This window comes from Sphaeramia orbicularis, chromosome 2 (genome assembly GCF_902148855.1).
Source record: "Sphaeramia orbicularis chromosome 2, fSphaOr1.1, whole genome shotgun sequence".
Lineage (NCBI taxonomy): Eukaryota > Metazoa > Chordata > Actinopteri > Kurtiformes > Apogonidae > Sphaeramia > Sphaeramia orbicularis.
The window spans coordinates 2,496,948-2,512,421 of NC_043958.1; the positions used below are offsets into that span (position 1 = coordinate 2,496,948).

At 37.4% G+C, this 15,474-nt stretch overlaps 1 protein-coding gene across 1 annotated transcript in view; it reads right to left on the reverse strand.

Annotated features, from left to right (window-relative positions):
* LOC115431922 (diacylglycerol kinase zeta-like) overlaps positions 1-15,474 on the reverse strand; it is a 205,361-nt gene that overhangs the window by 126,224 nt on the left and 63,663 nt on the right. The window contains 2 exon segments of the mRNA XM_030152643.1: positions 4,775-4,819; positions 9,043-9,122. Of these exon segments, the coding sequence (XP_030008503.1) occupies positions 4,775-4,819; positions 9,043-9,122 (125 nt within the window).

The following is a 15,474-nucleotide window of genomic DNA, read 5'->3' on the forward strand; positions in this document are numbered from 1 at the left end:
TATTTTTTCAATGTGCTGAACACATATTGAACGCATTGGTGTTCCTCTGGGGTCAATTTGAGCCCAAGCTGTTTTAGCTGGAAAAAACTTGTGTGTGTGTGTGTGTGTGTGTGTGTGTGTGTGTGTGTGTGTGTGTGTGTGTGTGTGTGTCCTAACATCCCCACACCTGCAGGTACAGAGCTGATCCATAACAGGACGGTGGGGAAAACAAGTATTCCCACCAGAACTTGAATACCTCTGCTGGTGTGGACATGTGGGAACCAACTGGACTAATGAACTCCTGCCAAACTGAGGAGGCCAACGTAGGTTTGGAGCTGAAGTCTAAGTCTGTCCACATGCCTCCCCTCTAAAATTATCATCTCAACTACAATATTTTTAATTGACATTTATATGAAGAGCTGGAATAATGACTCAACGTCTTCAACATGGCTGACTGTGTCTGGTGGGACACACTCTTAGGGCGTTTTCACACAGCGTACCCGAGTCCGTTGGACCCCAAAGTCCGCTAAATTTCATCAATGTGAATGCAAACGTTCCACGTACGAGTACTGTACTGAGTCCAGTTGAGAAGGTAGCCCTGGGTATGGACTGCACGGACTCCAGTACAGAATGTTGCCGTTTGAACACAATCCATGCTCGAGACCGGAAGTGACCCAATGACCACAAGACCATGGACTGTTGTCTCCTGAAAAAGCCTCTGATTTTCTCAGCATGGGCTCACATTACCGACCGAACCACTCAGTGACATATCAGGGCAGGGTATGAAATTAATTTTTTGCCTCATCTGCCATTGGCTAGTGACCTCCAAGAATTTACCAGCCAAAAATATTCTTCATTGGCCAAATTAAAAAATCATGCCTTATTTGATTTAAAATAATTACCATAGGTTTTTATTATGAAAATCCAACTGAAGCATCACTTAAAGAACAGTTATGTACAGATAAAATTAGATTATTGGCATTTTCTTCGGTTATATTTCATTTCAAGGTGACTGCTGCGTCATCATGTAATACAAATATTCAAAAGTGCAACCTCTGACATTGACTGAGTGAGTCTGACAACTTTAACAGGAACGTTCCGTTTAACCTGCAGGTGTTAGTATCACCTACGGCATCCAACCCGGTGCCGGCAGAAATGGTCTGATGTATGAAAACAAAAACTCACATGCAATTCAAAATTTTGCATCGGCTACTGGCGGGTGACTGTTTTTGTTTTACAAACCAAGCTATTTTTTTACTCACCATTGGCGCTTGGCAGGTGTTAATTTTATGCCCTGTATCAGGGACTGCGATGCTCACTCTTCTTCCCTTCGCCTTAAACAGGCTAACAGATAGACCAGTATTGCCGCCATCGTAGACAAATGAACAGAACAGTCACTCAGCTGATCACGTAAGGGTTTGTCTTCTTCTGACGTCCGCGTTTGTTGGACGACAGAATTCCTTCCACACCAACACCGATACTGGGTACCCGGATCCGTGCCGTACCTGGACACATTCACACCTTTCCCACAGATGTTGCGTTCACTAGCTCGTACCGTGACCCATGCCTGAGAACGAGTGAGTGTTACAGGGCTGAAACAGTAGGTGGCGGTGTGGACGGAATTCTGTTGCTATCCAACAAGTTCAGAAGTGACAAACCCTTACATCATTCACCGAGCGACTGTTCTGTTCATTTGTCTAGAATGGCAGCAATCCTTGTCCATCTGTTAGCCTGTTTGAGGCAAAGAGAAGAAGAGCGACCTTCGTTGTCCCTGATATATCACCAAGCGGTTTGGTTGATAAGGTGCGCCCATGCCATGCGGATTCGAGGCTGGTATGGGGCTTAGGTCACTTCCGGTCTCGGGTACAGATTGCTTTCACGCTGCAACGTTCCGTACTGGAATCCACGCAGTCCGTACCCAGGACTACCTTCTCAGCTGGACTTGGGTACGGAACTTGTGAATGGAACGTTTGCATTCACACTGATAAAATGAAGTGGACTTTGGGGTCAAACGTGCTCAGATATGGACTCGGGTACCCAGTCGGAAAATGGCCTTTGCAGCTGTTGTTGAAGTGAGCAGAGGGACCGTAATTTTCCATTTTTGGTTCTAATGTGACATGGGGGAGGGGGAAACAATATCATTTATGTATTCAACAAATAAACCAAGTGCCTGACACAAAAACTTGGTCAATTATTTTGTGTAAATCATTTTCTGGAGGCAAATACCCCTGGGGTCAGATTGACAAGAGTAAAACATCTTAGTAATATTTGATAATAGGAGGGTTAATAAAGATTTTATTAAGTATCAGGTGACTTCATGTCTTACGTTTCTTCAAATGACAAAAAAACAGCAGACACACACCTGCAGTGACTGGAACTGGACAAAACAATATTAAGGTAAATAATCAAGAAAATAGTGTTGAAAACAGTCAGATTATTTGAAAAACAGCTACTGCTTCATGTTACTGTGAGAAAAAAAGACTGAATTGTCTAAATGCATAGTTTCTGATCACCGCTGCTATTTCACTGTAGATCTTAAAATACGTTTTTTTTTTTTTTTTTACAGATATGCACCTCATCTGTCAGAATGAACAGCCTTGACTGCAGCTGCGGCTTTTTTTTTTCTAAATGCTCTTTTTATGTTCTGTCTGATATTAATTGGGGACTCATTTCTGTACCGTGGAGTTCAACGAGGACCAAGAAGAATGTTGGTTTTCCATTTCTGTCATCGACCATGTGGTTGTGGGATGGACTGAATATAGCCCTGTTCAGAGGACGACTCCCTGACGCTGTTGGCTTCCTTCATCTGTTACAGTAATGGCCTCTGGAAACACGGGTCGCCATTAGGATGATCTTTCATAATGACTGGAAAGACCGCAATTGATAAAGTTGGAATAATTTAGCATCTGACATAAAAGACAGAGGTCTGTGGCCCATGTTCCTCCTATGAGCTGAACTAAGTTTGCAGAGATTTTCTATACGATTATTACAAATTATGCAAAGACTAACACTATCCTTTTGCTTATACAGGCCCGTAACTTATACCGACTATTCCATTAGTGAGCTGGGTTCATTTCCCTCTAAAATACATAATCATTAGCTTCATAGCATAATTTAGGTCATATACAGACAAATTAGCCACTGTAATGTAATGTTTAGCATATTGTTAGCCTCCTAGCATAATTTAAGTCATATACAGACAAATTAACCACTGTATAGTAATGTTTAGCATGTTGTTAGCCTCGTAGCATAATCTATTAAGTCATATACAGACAAATTATCCACTGTGATGTAATGTTTAGCATATTGTTAGCCTCATAGCATAATTTATTAAGTCATATACAGAAAAATTAGATACCGTAATGTAATGTTTAACATATTATTAGCCTCATAGCATAATTTCTTAAGTCATACACAAACAAATTAGCCACTATAATGTAATGTTTAGCATATCGTTAGCCTCATAGCATAATTGCCCAAGTCATATTTTTGCCCAAATTGTGATATCTGCATAAAATGAGGCAACAGTGATAGGACTGTGAAGTTATGCAGATATAACCATACTATGATGCTAACAATATGCTAAACACTACATTACAGTAGCTAATTGGTCTGTATATGACTTCATAAATTATGCTATGAGGCTAACGATATGATAAACATTACATTACAGTGGCTAATTTGACTGTATATGACTTACGAAATTATGCCATGAGGCTAACAATATGAATGAATGAATGTTTGTTTTTTTTTTTTAATTATTATTGTGTCCTGCATAAAAACATGTCCAGCCCTTACATGGGCTTATAACACAACAAAAATACAAACCGAAGATCAAATACCAGACAATAAGCACAATAGATATTAACAGGACAGTATACTGACCTATTTAAACAAACATCTGCTGCTTTTTCCAGGCTTTACAAACAAATAATGCTAATTTATACACATTTGAACTAAACAACCATTTCATCAATAAGCTAAACCATACATTACAGTGGCTAATTTGTCTGTATATGACTAAATAAATTGCGCTATGAGGCTAACGATATGCTAAACATGACATTACAATGACTAATTTGTCTGTATACGACTAATCAAATTATGATATGAGGCTAACGATAAGCTAAAAATTACACTACAGTAACTAATTTGTATGTATGTGACCTAATAAACTGAATATAAACACTAGTTCACATCAATGTGATGTAAAAATGTGGTAAAATTTTATATATCTTTCTCAACTAATAATTATCCATATTATCAATTAAATTACATTCAATGGAACCTATAGTTGGTGTGAAACTTTTAGCGTTAAGTCACTTTTAATAATATACCGATATATCATCCCGTACTGCGACCAGATATTGCATTATGATTTATATTGTTATTGTTATTATTATTATAAGTAAACAAATATATACAAAGATTCTGAAATTGAAAAATTGGAACTTAGAAAGCAAATATCTATTATCCTACAGTGTCGAATGATGGGCTGAGCAGGAGTGGGTGTGAGTGTGTTTTATTTATGAGTGTGTTGTGTGAGGCATTAGTGACCACAATCTTAACCAATACGGTGCATTATCTGTTTTGTTTATGTATGTGGGTGGATGTTTGGTAGTGTTGTGGAAATCCTTTGTGGATGGAGAAGTCAAACCAGGACTGCAAATTGATTTAGATGATTTTATATGTGTATATTTGTGTGTGTTTCAATCTGTAGAAGCCGGTAGCACTTAGTTTCCCGTGTGCCAGAAAGTGAAACAGAAACACACAACTCCAGCGTTCGACTACCAACCTGTAGTCCCAAACCTCCAAAGGTAGGATGGACTGAGCAGAAATCCTGGAGGGAAAGATCGCAGTGTAGGAAAGTTGAGAAGTGTGTATTCCAGACACACACACACACACACACACACACACACAAAGCTGCTGGAGTCAGTCGACACGAGTTTAGAAGAAGCTAATCCATGGAACTAAGGTTTTATCAAATACAAAAGCGTCGTCTGTGATTTTCTACAAATGACAGACTTACTAAAAACACAACACACACACCTGCAGTGACTGAAAGTGGACAACAGAACAAAGCATTCTGAACTATAATTTATACCTTATCCAATGAGAAATTATAAGAGAATCAATAAGACGGTAATAATATAATAATATAGTAATAATAAAATAAGAACAGTCAATTTCCAATGCTACTTAATAGATACAAGTGAAAAGGGTGTTTTGTACGTTTTCAACACAAGAAATGTATTTTTTCCACTGCAGGTAAATGTGCCCCAAATCTGATTTTTTTGTCCATATGTGACCTGTATCCGATCTGTTAGACAGTTTGAACAGCACAAATCCAGTTTTTTAAAAATCCGACTCAGGCCACTTTCATATGTGGTCCTAAATCCGATACACATCTGCTATTTTGCAATGCGACTTCAGTCTGAACAGCCAGGCCGCATTTATCTTACCTTTACGTCATTGAAATGCGACAAATGTCACAATTCTGTGTCCCAAGAGGAGGAGCGGTAGGAAAAACATACTTGTGTAAACACAGTGCGTGTTTGCGTGATCACGCATTATGTCAGGCCTTCTTCATATACATATTCATACTCAAAACTGATAGAAGTCGCATTTAATGTGTAATATGAACGAGCACACACAAAAAAATCGGATTTCATCAAAAATATCCAAATTGTGCATTAAAACTTGCTGTCTGAACATAGCCTCGGGCACTAGGATGTGTGTTTTTAATGCCGAACTTCATTGATTGTAGAGCAGGGCTGTCAAATTTATTTTAGTTCATGAGTCACATGTAGTCCAGCAGGAACTGAAGTGGACCAAACCAGTAAAATAACAACCGTCAAAAAAAAAAAAAAAAAAAGTGCAGATATATCTATGTAATATATACGTATATGAAAATGCCAACATTTCAGGAGGGGCTAATTCAGATTCTGGTGGAGGTTTGAGTCTGTTTAAAGGTCAGACAAGAAAGTGGATGAAATGTGTCAGTGGTTGGACATCTGAGAAAAAAAAAACAGGAAGTGGAGTTCAAATAAGGCAGTGGTTCTCAGTCTTTTTCTGTGGCCCCCCCCTTTGGAGGACGAAAAATGTCCAGGCCCCCCTCAACCCCAACAACATTGTAACTGTGGTGCAATTATAACTTTTCCTGAAAGAAACATCAATATTGTAACAATGCTTTTTGCTTTTCCTTGAATAAATTGTTGTGTTTTGCTTCCAAATAAAAAAAGGAAGTGTGTATCTTACAACTATGACAATAAAGTTTTTTTTTTTAAGAACAAACAAATTTTGGCAACAAAGATGAGCATTTGAACAATATCAGTGGATCACTACTCGCTTTTCCATTGACCCTCAAATTGCGCAAATATAACTTGTGCATAAAAATGTACCTAATGGAAATATTTTGCCCAAAGTCGTTTTTCGATAAAAAAAAAATTTGCACTGGCAAGAGGTGGTTTTTTGCGTGTAGTGCAAATGGTATATCATGCAAAACTGCAATGGAAAGACCTTTTACCGAACATAGAGTTTTAAAAGAAACATGTCGCGGTATGTGTGGACACACCGGGAAACTGAAACATTTTTTAATTTAGTACAAGATAAAGAGGTAATATATAATAATAATGAATATATCTGTAAATCAACACCATATTTACGTCCGTCGCCATGTTTATGGCATAACTTCTCGTGTCATCTTGCGATAATAAATAAGCAAATCATCGCATTTGCGATTTAATGGAAAAACCTACATTACGCACCTCTGTTTTTTCGACATTTAGTAAATATCAGCAAAGTTTTGCGCAGATGTACAATGGAAAAGCGATTAATGAGCCCATTTAAATTACACATCTCAGAACATTAAAGTGTAAACTGTACAAACTGTGTCCCATGCGTCTTTTTCAGTCAATCCTTGTCTGTCGTCCAAACCTAAACTCTTAGGCCATTTCTCAATGTGCGTTCTTGTCTGTTCTTCCGTTCTCGCGTTCGTGTGAAATGTCATCCTTTGCGGCCCAAGTACTGTCCCAATTGAAAGTTTGCATAAACCAAGAACGCATGGAATACCCGGATGTTGTTCTTGTCAGCTAGCTTAAACCAAGGATGCACTGGCTGGTGACTCGTGTAGACTTGGCTGGCAAACACCCCAAGGTGCACTTCGTACTGCTCTCAAATGTTACAGCGGCTTCTGATAACGGAATTTAGAAATGGTTTTAGACTAGATAATCACAATGAGATGATATGATATTATGTTGGAACACGAGCCGAGTTCGCAAAACCATACTCTGCGTTCTTGATATTGAGAAAGTGCTTTTGTTTAGTCTAGTGACAGATCACCACGGCAGCAGATTGGTTTGTTGTGCGTCCCTAAAATGAGTCCAGGGTGCTCCAATGCTAAAATTTTAGTTCCACCTGCTACATGTTCTAAAAAAAACACCCAGGAGTGACCCCATGACCCCCCTGGTCGGTCTTCGTGCCTCCCCTCGGGGGCCGGCCCCACAGTTTGAGAAACACTGCTATAAGTGAACACATGGTCCAGTTGGAAGTTGGAACACGTCTAAAGTCGACTCATGTCTTTATTTATTTATTTATTTATTTTTGGCGTATATGAAAATACCAACATTTTGTGAGGAGGTTATTCAAATTCTGTTGGAGGTTTGAGTTTGTTTAAAGGTCAGAACAAGAAAGTGGATGAAATGTGACAGTGGTTGGACATCGCAGAGAAAAAGCAAGAAACGGAGTTCAAATAAGGGAAGACAAGGGTCCCATTGGAACATGGCTGTAGTCCATGCATGTCATTATGTTTTGAAAAACGTCAAAGTAGTGCGAAAAACAAATCTATGAATGGGTATAAATTAAGTAACCTGAACTCGGCCTTGGTTCATCGGTTGCTGAGATAGACTCCGATATTTCTGCGACCCTTCCAAGGTTCAGAAAATAAAACGAATGCCTGACTTTTCTCGCAATGACATTTTTGACTTGAAACCCGAAACCTTAACCAGGGTTCCTACAGGTTTCTACAAGGTACATTTAGGACTTTTTAAGACCTTTTAAATAGGGATGCACAGATCTGACTTTTTCAGTTCTGATACCGATACTGAGCTTTGAGTATCAGTCGATACCCGATATAATCAGATGTCATGTCATCCAGCATATCACCCCCCCAGAGCTACATAAACCACTACATCCTCCACATACAGATCCACCGTGTTACTTTTAGAATTACGTTCGGCAAGCATGATGTAGCCTGTGTCGCAAAAATTTAAAGGGGAAGGATCGGTCTTACGGATTGGTTACTTTTACAGATCCCCGATCTAGCTAAAATGTTGATATCGGGGCTGATATCCAATCCTGATATCGGATCGGTGCAACTTTACTTTTTAAGACTACTTCAAACAGAATTCAATGTCCATTTCAAAGCCTATTTCACGGCCATACTGACAAAAGTTCACAACTCCTAGAATTTAGGAAAATGTATTTATTTATTCCAATGACAGCACAGTCATTTCTGACCTGTGGCTGCAAAGTTAGCGATAACTGGTTCCTAATTTCAATATAAATTGTTGGGTTGGAACAGGTGGAACTGAGTCGACTAACGACACTGTCTTTGCAGTTTGGACATTTAACAGATGCATTTGAACACAACACAGTGAACAACTGAAGAACCTACCACATCAAATTCAATACCTTTGAAAGACTTTTTTAAGGTATTAAATTCAGATTTGTAAATTCAAGACTTTTCGGACTTTTCAAGACCCCGCAGGAACCCTGTTAAAGGAAGTCTGGAAGCAGTGTCGGTGTCTCCAGGAGGATTCTGTGGGTGTTGTGTGGGTGTTTTGTGGGTGTTGTGTGGGTGTATTCTGTTGTGAACGGACTAGTGGAAATAAAGGTGAACTAAAGTGGACTGTTTTATTTCCAGGGCGACCGAACATCAGACCACACATGATATAAAAAGGCGTTTCTGCTCTTTTTGTCACTGTGCATTTGTCTATTCAGTGACAGAACCGTGGCCTTTTCATCTTCACCACCCCCCCCCCCATCCTTTTTCTTGGTTCTTACCTCTTGCAGGCGTTGGATGTGTTCTCTGCAGGTTTCTAAGTCGCTGTCACCAGGAACTACGATCAATCCCAGTGGAATGGCTGGAGATACAGAGGAACAAGACAATTATCCAGCAGCACTTTGATTTCTACTTATACTGTTGAGCACAACTCCAGCCCTCAGGACTCTGGAAGGGAGGACCGCTGCACTGAATTCTGGGACCTGGGATGCACATGAACGGCATTAGAGGTGAAAAACCTGCAGCCATCCCAGTCGACAGCAACATGTCAACACAAGTACACATCTGGTTTTATTTGGACGTCAGAGGGAATTATCTAACCCTTTATTTCAAACAGCAAAATACAGAGGATACTATTATAATAAATGGTGATAAATCAATTTAAAAATCCATTTGGAAGTTGCCATAACCAAAAAAAATGTACAAAATAATGAAATGAACAAAAATATCAAGAAAATGAACCAAATAATGAAGAAAATGAAATTAAAATAAACAAAATTTTAAAAAAAAGATGAAATAATCACATGAAAATGGTTCAAGTAAAAAAACAACAAATAAACTGCAAAAAATAAATAGAATGAACAAAATGAAGATCAGCTTTAATGGACAGCTACATGATCAGTAAATTAAATATAGAAAAATACATGATTTACACCAAAAAAATGCAAAGTGCAGAGAGTAATATTATAATAAATGGATATAAATTGCTTGGTAATGGTTAAATGTAGAGAAAAATTAATTTGGAAGTCGCCATAATCAAAAAAATGTCCAAAATAATGAACAAATTGAACAAAAATATCAAGGAAATGAACCAAATAATGAAGAAAATGAAAACAAAACAAAATTAACAACAAAACTGATGAAATAATCCATCAAAAATGGTAAAAAAGCCACAAAAGCAAACATCATACAAAAAAATGAACAAATTGAAAAAAAATATCAAAAACAAGAAATAAAACAAATAAAATCAACCAAATTTTTGAAAAAAATTTAAAAATAGTAAGTGCCACGAACATTTTTTTACAGTTTCCTGTTTAACATTTGAACATCTACCTAAATCAGTGAATTAAATATAGTAAAATGCATGAAAAATGCTGAATACAGACTGTAATAAATGGTGCAAAACGACTATATAGTTGAGGGTCTTTACGGGTGAAAGAGTAAATGTAGAGGAAAATTATTTGGAAGACATAATAACTGAAAAAAAGGACAAAATAATGAAAAAATAGAACAAAAATATCAAGAAAATGAAGCAAATAACGAAGAAAAGGAAAATAAAACAAATGAATATAACAAACCTGATGAAATAATCAAATGAAAATGGTAAAAAAAAAAAAAAAAAAGGCACAAAAAAACCCAAACAAATTGTATTTGGAAGTCACAATAACCCTAAAAAATGTACAAAATAATGAACAAATTGAACAAAATGATCAAAAAACAAATAAAATAAATAAAATGAACAAAATTTTGGGAAAAATTAACAAAATAATAAGTGCCACATACAAAATAAGGCTGCAGACGTTTGTTTTTATGTTCAGTTAATGATGGATTTTGCTGAAAAAGTCACTTTTTCTCCAGTTTTCGCTGTTCAACCTTTGAATTTACTCTGAGCTTTAATGAACATCTACATAACTCAGTGAATTAAATACAGGAAAGTACATGAAAAATATTAAATACAGACTGTAATAAATGGTGTTAAATGACTTGAAAGTTGTGGCATAAATAGTGGAGGGTCTTTAAGGGTGAAAGAGTAAATGTAGAGAAAAATTCCTTTGGAGTCGCCATAACGGAAAAAAAAAGGACAAAATAATGAACAAAGTTATCAAAAACAAGTAAAATAAATAAAATTAACCAAATTTTTGAAAACATTTACAAAATAATAAGCGTCATGAACAAACTGAGGTGGCAGACATTTGTTTTTATGTTCAGTTAATGATAGATTTTGCTGAAAAAGTCACTTTTTCTCCAGTTTTCTGTTTAACCCTTGAATTTACTCTGAGCTTTAACGAACATCTACATAACTCAGTGAATTAAATGCAGGAAAGTACATGAAAAATGTTAAATCCAGACTGTAATAAATGGTGTTAAATGACTATATAGTGGAGGGTCATTAGGGGCGAAAGAGTAAATGACGACTGTAGAGAAAACAGCAGGAGTTTCAGACAAACAGAGGCTGTGAACGTCCTCATTAGTGGAAAAACAGAAGGTCACTATGGGATAGAAAAGTGAAAAGAGAATGAAATCATTAGATAGTGGACTGTCAAAGGCTGATCTGCATTCATATGTAGATTTCCACCAACTTGCACTGGCTGAAAATATGGAGGGAGTTCAGCTGGAAACTTTTAATTAGCTTTTGACTAAAGCCCACATTAAAAAAAACCCCCACTGTGGACAGTCAGGACGGAAGCAGCCAGTGGAGGCACAGGAACGCCAATCAAACTACAGACATTTAGGGGTGGGGCTTATTCAGGTTCTGGAGGAGGTCTGAGTCTATAGAGGGTCTGCACGTGATGTCACCGCTAGCGGAAGTCACCGCGGTTCCGCCCACTGAGTGGCAGAAAGAGGGAGACGAGTGGCAGCTTTGGCTTGAATACTGCGAAAACTTTAGAACGATCTAAAAAATGGGGTGGAGCTGTTGTGTCATTGATCGCACAAATAGGTTTAAAAGCACTCGGAGCTCTCGTTTTAGCGGCGACCTAAAGCCAAAGACAGAAGAAGCAAATGGATCGCTGCAATTCAGAGAAAGAACTGGAATCCAGGCAACGAAACCTGGATTTGTGTCAGCTAACGTTCATTTATGCTGTGTTCTTGTGTAAAATCATCCCTTACATTACATATAATTTTGGCTAACGTTCCTTCTTAGTAAAGCTCTTAATGTTAGCATCTGTCATTTAGTTCTATGTTTCAGAACTGAATCGTTTGTGTCTTCAGTTGTGTGATTGTGAACCTTGTGCTCTACATGATTTGTAAACTAGCTTAAACTGAGGCTAACCTAGTTTTCCAAATAAGGGGCTCCTCTAGCACAAAGCTGTTGGATCTGTGTTGGATCCAGTATTTGATGTGAACTCTCCTTAAATCTCCACAGTACCAGTAGATCATCCACTCACTTGGGTCAGTACTAAGGGTTCAACTCCAGTAAATCAGTAGTGAACTGTGAGCACTACTGCTGGGCCTTTACCGCCGAAGTCACCACGAGGAAAATCCGTCTGCACTGACACAAAACCTCCAAAACAATAGTATGTTGAATTAAAGCACTCACCAGCTGGAATCCTCTAATGAACCAGGACCAGGATGGACACAACTCTGGGTCTGTTGTATACTTTCAGCCTTTGCATTGGGGATTTTCCCAGCGTTGAACTCAGGTTCATGTAAATGTCAGGATAGGTGATTTGTGTCCCAGATCAGTGTTGGTAGAACACTGCTTGTTTGGCAGCTTGGATGGATCCATGTCCAGTCCAACTGTCTTTAATTTCATGTTCTAGTATTCCACAGCTTTCCCGGTCTGGCTGTAGTTACTGCTATGCTCCGCCATGTTGAGCCGGTTTGTTTTTACCACTCAGTCTGACTGAGAGGGGCGTGGCCTACGGGGGAAGTGACGTATATGCATTCCCTCTATAGAAACACCAACATTTAGGGGAGGGGCTTATTCAGATTCTGGTGGAGGTCTGAGTCTATGAAAACACAGATACTTGACATTCGGGTGAATCCAGCCAAACCACCGTTTATTCGTTATTCCAGTGGAAGTGGATGTCCAGTAAACACGTGCAGGCAGATTCATCCTCCGTCTCATTCCCTCCAGTTTTCCTCCAGTCCTTCACTCACTCTGTAAACCATAGCAACAGGCACACACTCCACAAGCCAACACTGTCAGCTCTGGCAAAATGAGATCTGATTTAGAGGGAACTCTCAAACGGAGGCTTCGCACTCACAGACTTATCGTCCAAATCTGTTCATCATCATCATCGACTGGAAGCTCTGATAGAAAGTGTACGTAGGTGGAACGAAGAAACCGAATCCAGACACAACAAGTATCAAATATATGAGACTGGGAAAACAGCAGCGACTCACACAACAAATATATATATACTGTCAAGTATATACTGTCAAATAAATAAATACTGTCAAATATATACTGTCAAATAAATAAATACTGTCAAATATATTTATTCTGTCAAACATATACTGTTAAATATATATATGTCAAATATATACTGTCAAATAAATATATACTGTCAAATATATTTGTACTGTCAAATATATACTGTCAAATATATTTATACTGTCAAATATATACTGTCAAATATATGTACACTGTCAAATATATACTGTCAAACAAATATATACTGTCAAATATATTTATACTGTCAATATATACTGTCAAATATATTTACACTGTCAAATATATACTGTCAAACAAATATATACTGTCAAACAAATATATACTGTCAATATATACTGTCAAATATATTTACACTGTCAAATATATACTGTCAAACATATTTATACGGTCAAATTTTGTTCATTTTCATGATAATTTTGTCCATTTTAGTTCATTTTCTAGATTAATTTGCTCATTGTCTTTTGTATTTTAGTTCTGTTTTTACTTGTTTATTTTGTTCATTTTCATAATTTCATTCACTTTTGTTAATTGTCATGATAATTTTGTTAATTTTCATAATAATTTTGCTCATTTGTTGCTCATTTTCATGATCATTTTGTTCATTTTAGGAATTTTCATAATAATTTTGTTAATTTTCATGATATTTTTGTTCATTTTCTAGATTCATTTGCTCAATGTCTTGAATATTTTGTTTGTTCTTCCTTGATTATTTCATCTCATTTTTTTCCCCTGGCTGTTGGAATGGGACTTTTGTTGTACTTTCCAATTAGATAAATAAAAACGCATTAATGTTTAAAGTCATCAAATATGTTGAAGATGAGGAGTTCAAATGCAGTGTTGTGTTGGAGTCAGACACAGATACTAAAGCCATCGCTGTTGAGGGATTGGACTTGAACGCCTCATTTCATTTCAGCCATGTTCCCTTTTGAAAATGATAAATAACCTCTTTTCTAGTCGCTGGCATCAGATTTGTATAATGAGCTTGACCGAGCTGGCTGGTCATCAGTAAACCCATGTGGGTCAGCAGACAATAAAGGGTTTTCCCTCAGGCACACGCGCACACACACACACACACACACACACACACACGCACACACGCACACTCCAAACACACACACACACCAAACATACAAACGAACACACACACAAACAAATAAACAAACACAACACACACAAACAAACATAAACACCATAAACACACAAACAACAAAAAACACAACAAACACCACAGACACAAACAACAAACACAACAAACAAACACCATAAACACAACAAATACAAACACAACAAACATCATAAACACACACAATAAACACCATAAACAAACACACACGATAAACACCACACACCACAACACAACACAACACAGACAACACAAACAACAAATACTACACTGTTGGATCCACATCTCTCTCTCTCTTACACACACACACACACACACACACACACACACACACACACACACACACACACAGTTGAGTCCACAGAGGAGCTGGTACGTCCACACAAACACAAACCTCCCACTGATACAAACACCTCAGTTCACTGGAAATAAACTAGAAATAAACCCTGGAAAGTTCACTGACACTACACAACAACTGGTTCTATGGGTTCTATGGGTTCTATGGTTTCTATGGGTTCATGGTACTATGGTTCTATGGGTTCATGGTTCTATGGTTTCTATGGGTTCATGGTTCTATGAGTTCTATGGTTCTATGGTTTTATTTTGGTGACTTTTGAGGATCAGGGTTCATCTTGTTTCTATTTCAGTTGTTGTCTACACAATATGAAAAGTGTGATTTTTCAGTGGGTGAACATCCAGTGTGTATATATGTTTATGTTTATGTATATGTATATATGTATAAGTGCAGTACCACGCTGCTGGACAGAAAATGAAGTTTAAAAACAGGAAAAACACATTTCCTAACTTCAGTCCACAGATATTAATATGAAACATGAGGTCAATGCACTGGTATTGAGAATAATGCATTTTCTAGTATAAAATATAGAAACTGTTTGTTTTACTGTATTTTAATATGTATAATTAGGTGTGTGTATGTATATATATAGATACATACACACACACTTATTTGCATACATCTGCTCCCTTATTCATGTATATTTGCACACTTATTCGTGTACATTTGCACACTTATTCGCATAGATTTGCTCACTTATTTGCAGTTACTCGTACACTTATTCGCATATATTTGCAAACATTTGTGTACAATTGGACATTCATTTGCATACATATACACACTTATTTGTGTATTCATTCTTTAACTTATCATATTGATAATATTAGTCTAGTATG